Source organism: Aulonocara stuartgranti (assembly GCF_965226115.1).
Source record: "Aulonocara stuartgranti genome assembly, chromosome: 2".
Lineage (NCBI taxonomy): Eukaryota > Metazoa > Chordata > Actinopteri > Cichliformes > Cichlidae > Aulonocara > Aulonocara stuartgranti.
The window spans coordinates 7167533-7180039 of NC_138940.1; the positions used below are offsets into that span (position 1 = coordinate 7167533).

Genomic DNA, 12507 nt, shown 5'->3' on the forward strand with positions numbered 1-12507 from the left:
TAGGGCCACTACTCATATCAATCACCCAAACATGAACAGAATAATAAATTCAATAATCAAACACTTATGTGCTAAATTTAATAAATGCACCGTAATTGCTTTTTCTTCTTTTTGTGTTTCGATCATTTGAAAGGGAAAACTCGCTGCTTCAACAGAGGACTTGAACTCGGTCCAGTGGAAAAAAAGAGGAAGAAGAAACGCATCGAGAGTGTAAGCGCCATACAAAATGGTTCACCTTATTACGCAAACCAAATTAACCACTCAGCCAATATTGTGAGCCTAAGAGGTCCGATGACTGCCTCGCCAGTTCGTTACTTTCATTAGAAAGATGTTATTTGCCAAATAAACGGAATAATGAAAGTAATAAAGACAATTACAAACTCATTTGAATCATAAAAATACACCCGGAAGTTTCGGGGAGATTATACTGCAGCTGAGCAGGAAAAGATTTGGAAAAATGTTGGCAGAAAAGGCAAAATTTAGTATGAAATCGAAGCCGGAAAATACGTTTATTACCGCGCATAAATTCCAACACGTTGGGCTTTGAGCCCATGGAGACAATTTCTACCTTTCTTTCTACCTCCCCCTTAATAACAGCAACAAAGTCGTGAACCACAAATGATACTGTCCGGATTTAAAATCGAGCTGTGTCTAAGAGTTTCGTGTTAAATAAAACCCGAAGAAATCCAGACAGGCGATACTGCGTGCAGGTAGCACACATTCAGTTTAAAAATCATATACGTGAATGCATATCTCGTTTCTTTTTCTCTAAAGTTGATACAAACAGGTAATTAAAAAATTAAACCAGGTGCTTTTGTAACAAATTGTTTACCCCCAATAAAAATATAGATGGTTATAAGAGATAAAAGCCGACACGTTTGGCTTCACTGCAGAAGACCAGAGTCAGGATCAGTGAAAATAGTCGGAGCAGACGGGCAGAAAGAAGAGGTAGAGGGGGAATACTATGTGAAATCCTGCCCAAGGTATACGGTCGCTTAAAAGGCTTAAAAGCTTGGAGAAAATTGGATCAGGGAGAATCGTCACCCAACTTTCATTATTTCCAAGTGGTGTGATTGAATTAAAGGGCAAGATGGTGGTTGGAGAGGAGTGGGGTGGATGGGTAGAGGGGTGGGCGGCGGCGGCGGTGGTGGTGGAGGGGTGCGTAATGGCGAGGTATTAAATTCTAATTAGAGATGCAGGGGATCAATGATAGGGAGGTTGGACAGCCCGGGCCCCCAGTGCCAGCCCAATAGACTGATGAGTTATTGTCATGTAAAAAAGCGCTAGCAATAAGACCAAACGCTTTGCTATTGTCCAAGCGGAAAGAGCCAAGTTTATTATGAGGACTATATGCTCTAGAGACCTCGGGCTAGGCGGCTCTTAGGGGGCTTTTCATAAAACAGGGCTAGGTTCCTATAAAGGAGGCCAGTTTTGGAGCAGGCGCTGAGCAGTGAACATCTACCCACCGTCCAGCCTTTTTTTCCCAATCAGTTCAAACCAAACAAGTAATCTTTCCCCCCAAACTCAGACCGCGCGTCCTCCTCATTTTTGTTTTTATTATTTTTTTCTTTCAAACCCATTTTTTGGGTGCTTTTGTTTGCCATTTTTTCCAGGGAAGTGCAGCTTTCTAACTCTACCGAGCCTTCTCAAATGTATAAAATGGAGTATTCTTACCTAAATTCCTCTGCCTACGAGTCATGTATGGCCGGGATGGACACTTCGAGCTTGGCATCGGCCTATGCGGACTTCAGTTCGTGCAGTCAAGCCAGTGGGTTTCAGTACAATCCCATCAGGACCACTTTTGGGGCCACCTCCGGCTGTCCGTCTCTCACGCCGGGGTCCTGCAGTCTGGGGACCCTGCGGGACCACCAGAGCAGCCCGTACGCCGCAGGTAAGCAGCGGCTCCAGAGCCTCAACCCCGTGTATTATAGGACGCCTTGATTGCATTTGAAAATGGAAATGTGTTTAGTATTTACGAAACGAAATTTGCTTACACAAATGAAAGAATTTATCACGTTAGAAGCGATTGCAGGCAAGCGGTAATTCGGTTACGGGGTTATACTATCCCAGTCACACCCAAAACCGCCAACAGAATTATCTTAAGCTGCCAAAATGATAGGCATAATTTATTTACTTTGCGATGAGACATAAAGCTTCGAAAATAATTAGATAACCAAAGACTAAAGCTCATTATTGACACCGAATTGGAGTTACAGTAGCAACAAGCGGGGCGGATGGGAACATTATGACAAGTTTTCAAACTTGAGCCTCAATCTGAGGAGAACAATTAGTTTAACATTACAATTAACCCCATCACAGGTCTGCAACGTTATCAGTTCTGAACTAATTCAAAGGTAATCAAAGGCATAATACAATTGGAAGCTTTAGCCCAGCGTCCTTAACCGGATTTTAAACAAAATATTGAATTTACTTCCATTTGACAACATCACATTTACACACCCTCATATCTCCCCATTACTGCACCGATAAGACCACTGCACGTGTAACCATGACATTTCATTCACAGTTCCATACAAACTCTTCACGGATCACGGGGGACTGAACGAGAAGAGAAAGCAGAGGCGCATCCGGACCACTTTCACCAGCGCACAGCTGAAGGAGCTGGAGCGGGTTTTTGCTGAAACACACTACCCGGACATCTACACTAGAGAGGAGCTGGCACTCAAAATCGATCTGACTGAAGCCAGAGTGCAGGTACATAACTACCGACTCCTTTTACTCACAGTTACGCACTGGTGGATGCAAATGAGAACTATTTCAAAATACTGGGTCTAATCAATCATCACTAGATTTTAAGCAAAAGTTGAACTGCTTTCACAATGTGAAGGGCTGAGTACTACTGCTGTGTACACATTGGCAAAATAGACAACGTCTTTCTTCTGAGGCTTTCAGATATTAAAACATCTTTATATGACTAAATTATTTAGAGAACTCAACTTTTCTGTCGCCCTTTGCTTTGTCAGTCTTCTAGAAATTTAAGTCACGGTCGTTAAACGTTTCTACTTCCACCTTTTCACAACTAAACAGGTATGGTTCCAAAACCGACGTGCCAAATTCCGCAAGCAGGAGCGGGCTGCAGCAGCGGCTGCAGCTGCAGCCAAGTCCAGTTCTGGAAAAAAGTCCGATTCGAGAGATGAAGACAGCAAAGACACCAAAACCACCGACCCTGACAGCACAGGAGGACCGGGCCCGAACCCCGTGCCCACCTCCAACTGCGGCGGGCCGAGCCCTACTGCAGGCCAAGTCAACACCACCGGGAACGGACAAGCGGACCAAGTGAAGACCTCCGTGTCCACCGGCATGGGAGTGACAGCACCAAGCCAAGGCTGGGCCACCGCACCGGGGACCATCACCTCTATCCCGGACTCATTGGGCGGGCCCTTCGCCAGCGTACTGTCGTCTTTGCAAAGACAGAACGGAGCCAAAGCTACGTTAGTAAAGACCAGCATGTTCTAATGAAGCTTCACATCGGGGAAAGAGAAGCAGAGCAGGGGAAGAGAGATACGTTTCCTCCTTCTCTGGAGACTGAAAAGCAATCGCCCAAGACTGACTTAAGGACAACAAAAAGCAGTTAGGAAAAAAGATTACTACTGTTATCTTTTATTTTTACGCCTTGCGTCGTTTCTTGTGGCCAGTTGGCAGTTTGCGGCAAACATATCCATCTTGACAAGTCAGATCGTCTTATAATAATAATAAAAAAAAAAAGTTATTTTCTACAAACAAGTGCAAGTTGTGTAAAATCTTTTCAAGCATGTCTCGGGACGAAATACACTGAGAAATAAGACAGAAAAGGTCTTTTTCTACGTGCACCAATGTTATCTAAACAGCCATTATTCATGCATTAATTAAAAACACATTAAGCTTGAAATAAATACTTAAAATCGGATCAATTGACTTGTTAAGATGAATATATTTTGGTCAGATTTGGAGCATAAACAAACGTCGCCGCGCTGGAAAGGCGTAGTGCCATCAGTGAGCAAAGGAGCCTCGTTAAGTCACATTAAATGTCAGTGTTCATCAGATGCTTTGTTTCGTTCAGAGACGTTGAATTTCCACGACTGAGGATGCTTTCCACAAACATGGTATGAAACAACCAATATCCAACAAGACGCTGACGCATTTTGCTGTTTTGTTCTCTGCAGACACAACCTGCTGTGTGGAAGTGGCCTCTTACAGCTGTGTTTTGGTTTCTAAGGCTGCTGAGAGTTTAGTTTCTTTAAATTATCGATATAAACACAATTATTTCCTCAAGAAAAAAGGCACAAACTTACTGCAATGTTCACCTCTGACAGGAAATCTGTATGTTTTGTGTGTCTTTCTACGGCAATGTTTTTGTGGCTCAAAATTGTATAGTGTTAATACGTATTATTGTCTCCTATAGTTGAACCATAGGCCATACTCCCTCGTAGATCGATCATACAAGTCTTTTTGATGTTTTACAAAATTCCCTCGGAAGAATTTATTTTGGGTAAAAAAGGGGAATGGATGCAAACATTGTATTTATTTCTATATAATTTGCATGTTGTCTCTTTGTCTGATTTTACAATGATTTCCCTCCCATTTTGTGAGCATTATGTAACATGTTTTGTCCAGGATCTGAAAGTTATTTATATGTAGGTAATGAATGCTTATATTTAAGAAGGAAATATTTCTACATGTGCACATAGTTTTCCAGGTGTACCATTGAAATGATTGTTGATGATAAAAAAAAAAAAATAATAGTCCATATTGTTTTGTCATGTTTTTCTTTGGGAAAGAAATCGTGGAAATGATCGGTTATTATTCTTTTTGTAGTATACGATTCTTGAACAATTTTGAAAAAACAAATTTTGTCACGGTGGTTTGAAAAGGGCGAAGATTTCAGCACCACGGACAGCACCGCGACGTTTCACAATTCGTTCTTTCCGATTGACTTTTGGGAAAAAGAAAAAGAATGGGAGAAGGTAATCCGGCCTTTAGTTTAATTTATGAAACTAGGATGTTTCTATAAAAACAAACAAACAGACAAACAAACAAACAGTCAGTCAATCTTTCTTCAAGAAACTAACTCTTATTAAAAGGCAATGTTTAAATTCGGGGGAAATATTGTATACGAACTTGAAATTAAACTACACTAAAATACACTAATTATTTTTCAAGAAATGAAACTCAATCAGGTTTATTTTTAAAATGGTAAATAAGGAGTTAAACAAACTGGCTGACACTTTTTATTTTGTTAAAAAAACATCCGTGGAATCCAGTTTTCTGACTCAAGGCACAATTTGGGAATAATCGCTACCAGATTTTAGGTGAGATCAAAAATACGGAAATCCGTTAGTTGAACACAGAATTCGTTTCATGTATAAGCCAGAGAGTCCATCGAGGTAAAGGTTTTAATTTTATGAAGTCACATTTTAAAAAGGCACTCTAATAAAAAACTCAGGACCTTAATAGGCACCTCTTTGAATTTAAGGCCAAATAAATGTTCGGAGTCGTTATTCTCGGTTTATTCTGACCCAACTTGAGTATTATTTTAGTATCACCTGAAAACATCATTAGGCTACAGACGGGTTTTTTGTGTTTTATCATTAGAAATTTATGGTGCTGTCATAAAAACGCACATGAAAAGAAAAAAAAAAAAGAGGTTTCTATTCTCACTGGGTTAGAATGAGCTATTATATTATTTGATAGTTTATCAATAGGAAGACACATTTTAAACAATTTCTATGTAAATCTTTAAATAACACTCGAAAATTGGTTACGGTCAGCTTTTTGTTCTTGGAGTCACATGACACATAAAAAGGACAAAAACAAATACGCTGTGATTACAGGTGAAATGACTGAGCATAATATTTGTCCGTTTACTCATGATTCCAGACCTGAAGAGTTTCGCTTTGTGACACTTTTAACAAACAGGCATCTTACTAAATCTACATTTTAAAGCATTTATTTACTTTTCTTCTGTAATTTTATTGCAAAATGACCAGACAGAAGCAGGGCGTTAATGTATAACATTTTATTTATAAACATACAGTATGCTATAAATGCAAATGCATTTAAACATCAAATTAATCTATATTTCGCATAGTGCTCAGGTGAATATTACAATAAATACAGAACAGACGTAAAAGGTTTCATTCCCCAACTATCCTGCGATAAGAAGACCGTCTGAATATAGAGCTCCGTCTCAAAGATCCCGCTATAAGAGACTGGGCTTGACAATTATTCGTTAACTAAATTGAGAAAAAAAAATACACAATCATAACAGAAGTTTAAAAATACTGTAGATCAAGAGATGACCCCAGAGGGGAAGCTTGGCTATAGGACACAGTTCAGGAGGAGAAAAAGGAGGCTGTTTGCTAGTTTGCTTTCATACAGCAAATCATTTGGTTTTAGGCTTAAACGTGCACTTTTTTTCATTACATCCACAACACATAACAGGAAGAGCTCTTCTCATACACCTTAAAAAAGAAGCAAGTGACTGAAAATGTGCAGCCAGCGCCACAAATCTTTAGTTTTCATCCAACCAAATATTGCACAGGTGCAGCTGCTGCTGGTATATGTTTATAGTATTTTTGCTCTTTACCTAGTAATAACGTGTATTAGTGATTTTTTTTTAATTTTCAAGGTATAAATGAATTCTATCATTGAGCCATTATCAAAATTACCTCAATTAAAAGCATAGAGAAGTCTATATCACTCTAGAATAAAACATCCAAATTAAATGAAATTTTCCCCTGCAGTATACATAATCTGTCTTTTACCAAGTAGACATCACACGCTTTATTTCATTTTATTCCAGTCTTTGCATTTTTTATAGCACTGCAAACCACAGAGGAAGGGAGGCGGGGGAATTATGAAATCAAATTTGAGTGAAAATAAACAGTACTTATCAACTAAAATAAAGCGTGATGTGAGGGAGAGCTGCAGCCTTCTTGTCTGCAGTTTAAAATTTGGCCAGATCCCTCCAACAAAATAAAATAAAACAACATAAAATAAAGGAGAAATAAAACACCATCATACAGCTGGTGTTTTTTCCTGCATCACCTTGCTTTCCTAAGGCACATTGAAGTCTTGACTTTCCAAGCTGATAGATTGGAAGAGGAACAACCTGCTGTGACCCAAAAGCACAAAACCAGCTTTTAAGTCCTGTTATTGCCCTAATGATGAACCTACATCCATACTATGTCTTTATACTCGAAGCTAATTTTATTCTGTAAAGAAAAAGAGACACTGGAGGTCACTGCAAGGGCCAAAGGATAAAAATAGTGGCTTGCTCTATATTGTATTTGAGTCTAAATAGTCACCTTTATTGCACTTTCTATATCTGTTTGCTGTAATTTATCACTTAACTGAAGGAGGATACATTTATTAATGTGTTTTGGATTAAACCTGTTTAGGCTCTGTCTGCCTAGCTGCCTTACCGCATAATCTATATTCTTTCCAGTTTTTGGATGCTTATCCCTCCAAATTAAGAAAATCTCTCTTAAACGATAAAAAGTGATATAATATACTGGCAATAATTCACATTTTTGAACACCTTGTTTGTTTTTGTGTGTTCATTCAGACAGTACAGGGCATCAACATAGTCTACCTGTGTTTGAAGCATCTGCAGATGTGTTTTCTTTTCAACATGGCTGCCGCCTCAGAGCAGTCTTTTTCTCGCTGCTGCGTGATGAAACACAGTCTGTGGTGGCATGAGGACCAATCAAATCCAGATTTCACTCATGCATCAGATGACACACATATGAAGATTTTTTTTTTTCCCACATTTGGGCCACATGATGAATCTTGAATGGTTATCGAACTGCAGAAGATGCAAAGATTCTGACACGCTGCGAAGGACGTGATTTGCAGATAATCAGGTTAAAACAGGGATGGGGGGGTTCTTCCTTTGAACCTTGTGCTTGTCAGTCGAGCGTCACAATGTGGTTGGCTGTCCGGCAGCTTGACAGGAAAGGAAAAGAGGGGAAAGAGAATCAAATTGGCAATTTTTATAAACCACAATTGTTTTTCTGGGACTTCATGTTCAAGGACATGGAGCTTTAATGAAAGAAGACCTTCTTAATTTGAGATAAAGACTCAGGAGTTTTCTGATAGAGGCCCTGATTTGATTTTGCGGTTTACTGATCCCCGAATGATAACGGCTGTTGAGAGGTTACTGAAACACGAGCTGTGTTGTTTGAAAAAGTTTTGCTGTTGTGCAGTAAAAGTGAAAGGGACAGAAAGTTACTGTCTTCCTCTTCTGAGTGCAACACCCCCATTTCCTCCTTCTGCCCGTTTCAGCTTCACTGCATCTGGTGCACCTGTATTAAGCTGTGCTGGCGAGGATTTTCATATTAAAATACACTTGTCCTATCAGCCTCACAGTTACGCTGCAATAAAGAGTCTAAGTTTTGAAACACACTGAAAAGTTTTAGCATAAAATAGTGTCAAGTTTACTTTGAAAACAATAAATCAAAATAAATTTGGTTTGTTTTTCTACCTGGTTCATGAGAGCCGTATTTACTGCTGCTGCTCACATTATTAAAATCTGCATTTATTCATCATTGAAAATAAGACATATGGCCAACATTAGCAAACAATAAGGGAGAAGAATACCTTTCCCTTTTTTTTTTCTTCTAATTTTATACAAAGATTAAACTTTTTGTTTTGTGAGGATGATGCAAAAAGATAGTTATTTATTTCTGGTTATTTTTAGTTATTTATGGTGGTGTTGTTTTCTAATTCCGTACACCCTGACCACAGACGTAAACATTCCTTGTGAATGTTCCATTCTCCCTGGGAGACATAGATATAATGTAGGGGGAGACAGAGGAGGAAGACATAGGAGAGGGTTCAGGAGGACTCACAGCGGGAGCGGATGTAGCACTGGTGGCAGTTGAGGAGGCCGTTTTTTATTCGAACATCCGTCCCTGTGGTTGTATCGCCTAACTGTCCTTTACACACGCCACACTGAAGAGAGAGACAGAGGGAAATTGCAAATGTTGTTACCAACTGTTGTATCCTAAAGGAGAAGCCTGGTGTTCCCCTAAGAGTTTCTAAGTGTCAACAAATCCAGTGAAAGACTTCATTAAATCTTTTTGGCTTTCAAACCTTCACTTTCTGTGGTACTGAGACTCAAACCAATTATTTCTACTAAAAGGTGGACATTTTTAAAGACAGATCACATACAGATGGGTGACTGATTATTATTAAATCCTTTATTTATACAGGCTGTCCTTTTCCAAGTTCAGGAAGAATACGGAACACAGCTAATTTTAAAATGTCCTGTGACCTGTTATTGTAAGTGCTGTACATAAATTTAATCAAAGAGCAGAGGTAACCAGGCAGTCTTTGAAGCAAAGCCTTGTAGAGCCTCATCGATTCAACTGATACTCTTACACGTGTTTGATGATTTAAAAATTGTTTGCACTTGACTTGACCTGAAATATTTGTAGACTATTGTCTGAAGTAAAAAATGAAGAAAAACAACAATAATTTAACCACTCTTATCTTTTAACACTGCTACTCATTTTATCTAATCTAATCTGGATAATACACAAAACAGAGAATGACAAAGATGAGCACTCTCTCTTTCATCAACCTTAAAGCAGTGGATGTGGAAATAGAGGCTGAGGGTCTCTATGATCATGGCAGCCCCTTTCCCTAATGGCTGACCACAGCTGGAACACAGCTTCTTCCCACTGACAGACCTATAGGAGAGAGAGAGAGAAGTAGGAAGACACATAGATGGAAAATCACCAATATTAAGATAGAATCTGGTTTTCCACTCTTATGTTTTGTGGTGCTCTTTTTGACCCCTGCTAACTTGTGAGTCTGTAAAATATTGAAAATTCATTGACTAGTATGCTGACTTAGCTCCTGGGGAAAAGCTAATATTTCAGGGGGTTTTGGTGTAGCCAAGAAATCCAGACTCTCTGTTCCTTCTATCAGTCACTGTCTTTGAATGGAAACACATTTAAAAAAAACAACATTATCATCAGTCAGTAGATGTGTTTTCAGCAAATGCATCCCCTCTTTTGATCTCTACAAGGACTGCTCACCTGTGTGTAACTTAAGCCTGCTCAAACACGATTTGCCAATAAAACTGCAAACAGAAACCAGAAAGCCAGAAGTCTTATTCATTCCCTATAGATTCTGCAGGCAGTTATCTGTGGCAGAGATTCATGTACGTGCTGTCTTGTGCTTTCACTGATGTTCAGCAGAGGCTGTTTGCTGACATCATGGTGTACATGTATGTTTTTGGTCTCCTCTGCGTGCTGTTAACTGCATTTTAAAAACATGTTAACTGAAAGAAAACACAATTTCTTAAAGCTGGATAATGGATCATTTGGAGCAGTTTATGTGAATGTGCTCATTGTACGACGATGAAACATAAAAAACAAAACTACATAAAATGAATGAATACACTGCTACTTCTCGACTCCACCATTCTTTGGTTCTATTCAAATACCATACAGGTTAGAGGGTAAATGCTGCTGGTACATGTTATGAGCTGGGTGGAGAAATGCAAGCAGCAAAGCAGAAAATGACAATGCAGAAGTGAATCACAAGCTCCCTTTCCTCCATGTGGGCCATTTGTGATGCAATACCTGTTGGGTGCTGGAGGCAGTGCGTCAGAGGGTGGTGGGCATGCTGCAGGGGTTTTTGATGAGCTGCGGCCCATGTTATTATCAATAGGGCCACTCCTGGAAATGGACAGCAACATGCAACATGACGATGACTCGCAGTTACAGCGACACTATTGGCTGTCAGAGACAGACACGAGCCAATCCAAGACAGAACAACAGTCAAATCTGCTCAGTGATGTTTGGATAGATCCAGCATTACTTCATCCATTAAAATGTATTGTTATGTGTTACTATAGTATATGATTCTGCTGATAAGGTTTATAACACTTCGGTCATGGCAAACAATAATGCTGCTTCAAGTACTGGAAGACTATGAAGCAAAATGCAGGTATAAGATGCCACCTGGTGGTCAAACAGCATAACAGGAGCTTTTAGTCCAACACAATAGAAACCTGCTGGTTTCTGGTGTGATTATTTAAAATATGCATTTATAACACAGATATCTATCTATCTATCTATCTATCTCTCTCTCTCTCTCTCTCTCTCTCTCTCTCTCTCTCTCTCTCTCTCTCTATCTATATCTATATCTATATCTATATATATATATATATATATATATATATATATATATATTTTTTTTTTTTTTTTTAAAAGCAGAATTTTTTTTTAAACTGAAGACAATGGACATGAGAGGATAAAATAATGTTAAAGAATCACACTGCAACATGAACACATGGCATATTTGGAGATTATATGTGTCAGGACAAGAAACTGCATTGTGTGCATGCTTTTAACCCACCTCTATTTAGAAGAGGAAAACAAATGGAAGCTATTAGAGAATAATATTCAGGAACTGTGGCAGAAGCTACACTGAAGCCTTGTTCTCTCTCACACACCTTCGTCCTCCTGGAGGTTTGCTGCCGTCTGCTGGGAGTTCTTGTTGTTTCTTGACTGGAGTTGAAGACTTGGCCAGTACCGGAGGAACCTTTTGGCCATTCTGTAGGCTGTGTTCAAATTTCTCCACCTGACTGCTGCTCTGACTCATTGAGCTGATGACAGCAGAGAGAGAAATGTGCTGAAATGATCGGTCAACTGTCAAAAATACACAGAATTCAGACAAAGACACAAAACAAAATACTGTCATGGCCATAGCCTGCAGGATTTGTTTCATCACACAGAAACAGGCGGATCAGTCTCACTGATCTCATTTTATCATTTAGTAGTTCATCATTTTAACCTGAGAGCAGTTCTCTTCTAAGCTGATTTACCTTTACCTAAAGTATCAAAATCAAAAGTGGCTCTCAATTTAAAACTGAACATTTTAACTCATTTGCAAAAAAACAAAACAAAGAAAGCCCTCCTATTTATGACCAAATATAGAGCAGTATTCTAACATTTAAGCCTCATTAAGTGCTACTGTGGATTAAGAACTTATTATTTGAAAGAACATTGGAACATTTACTTAATGGAGACACCTTAACTAACCTTCTGGCTGTTTTCATGCTGTCATCAGCGGTGCTGATGTCACTAGTCCGGTCATTTTCTCTCCGTTTCAGATCCACGCTCTCTGTGCTCTCCCTCTGTGGCAGCAGGTAAGAAACAGCAAACTGTTAGCTGACCAGCCTCGATGTCCTCTTAAGTGACTTTCAAAAATAACTTGAGCCAGTTAAAAAGTAATGAATTTAGCAATAACTTATATTTATCATACTTATCATATATGCTATTAAAATCCAATGAAGTGCTCTATATGTGGTTGTGGCTTGTTTACAGCCACATATTGTCAAGACCAAATTAAATAATGTAATTTTGTGCATGCATCAAGGAGCATCATAAACATATTCATATATACACTATATTGTAAATTGCACCTTTTTTTTTTTTAACTTGAACTCAGCTAAACGAGGTAGCAAACGAAAATACTTTATTAACAAAA

At 39.0% G+C, this 12507-nt stretch overlaps 2 protein-coding genes across 11 annotated transcripts in view; one reads left to right on the plus strand and one right to left on the minus strand.

Moving 5' to 3' along the window:
* The first annotated feature begins 1234 nt into the window (after window positions 1-1234).
* phox2bb (paired like homeobox 2Bb) lies at window positions 1235-4660 on the plus strand. Its single transcript, XM_082545372.1, has 3 exons — window positions 1235-1891; window positions 2528-2715; window positions 3049-4660. Exons 1-3 carry the CDS (start codon window positions 1651-1653, stop codon window positions 3475-3477), a joined length of 858 nt encoding a protein of 285 aa, XP_082401498.1. The 5' UTR covers window positions 1235-1650; the 3' UTR covers window positions 3478-4660.
* A 1341-nt stretch (window positions 4661-6001) lies between these two features.
* Window positions 6002-12507, minus strand: part of limch1b (LIM and calponin homology domains 1b) — an 83662-nt gene continuing 77156 nt past the window's right edge. For 9 of the 10 annotated variants that reach the window (XM_082555765.1, XM_082555767.1, XM_082555771.1 and 6 more), the window contains 6 exons: window positions 12060-12154; window positions 11471-11623; window positions 10596-10691; window positions 9587-9695; window positions 8853-8955; window positions 6002-7947 (listed from right to left, as the gene is read on the minus strand). In XM_082555765.1, coding sequence (XP_082411891.1) covers window positions 7922-7947; window positions 8853-8955; window positions 9587-9695; window positions 10596-10691; window positions 11471-11623; window positions 12060-12154 — 582 coding nt within the window. In that variant the 3' untranslated portion in view covers window positions 6002-7921. The remainder of the gene's footprint in view (window positions 7948-8852; window positions 8956-9586; window positions 9696-10595; window positions 10692-11470; window positions 11624-12059; window positions 12155-12507) is intronic. The other variant, XM_082555769.1, reaches the window with a different exon arrangement.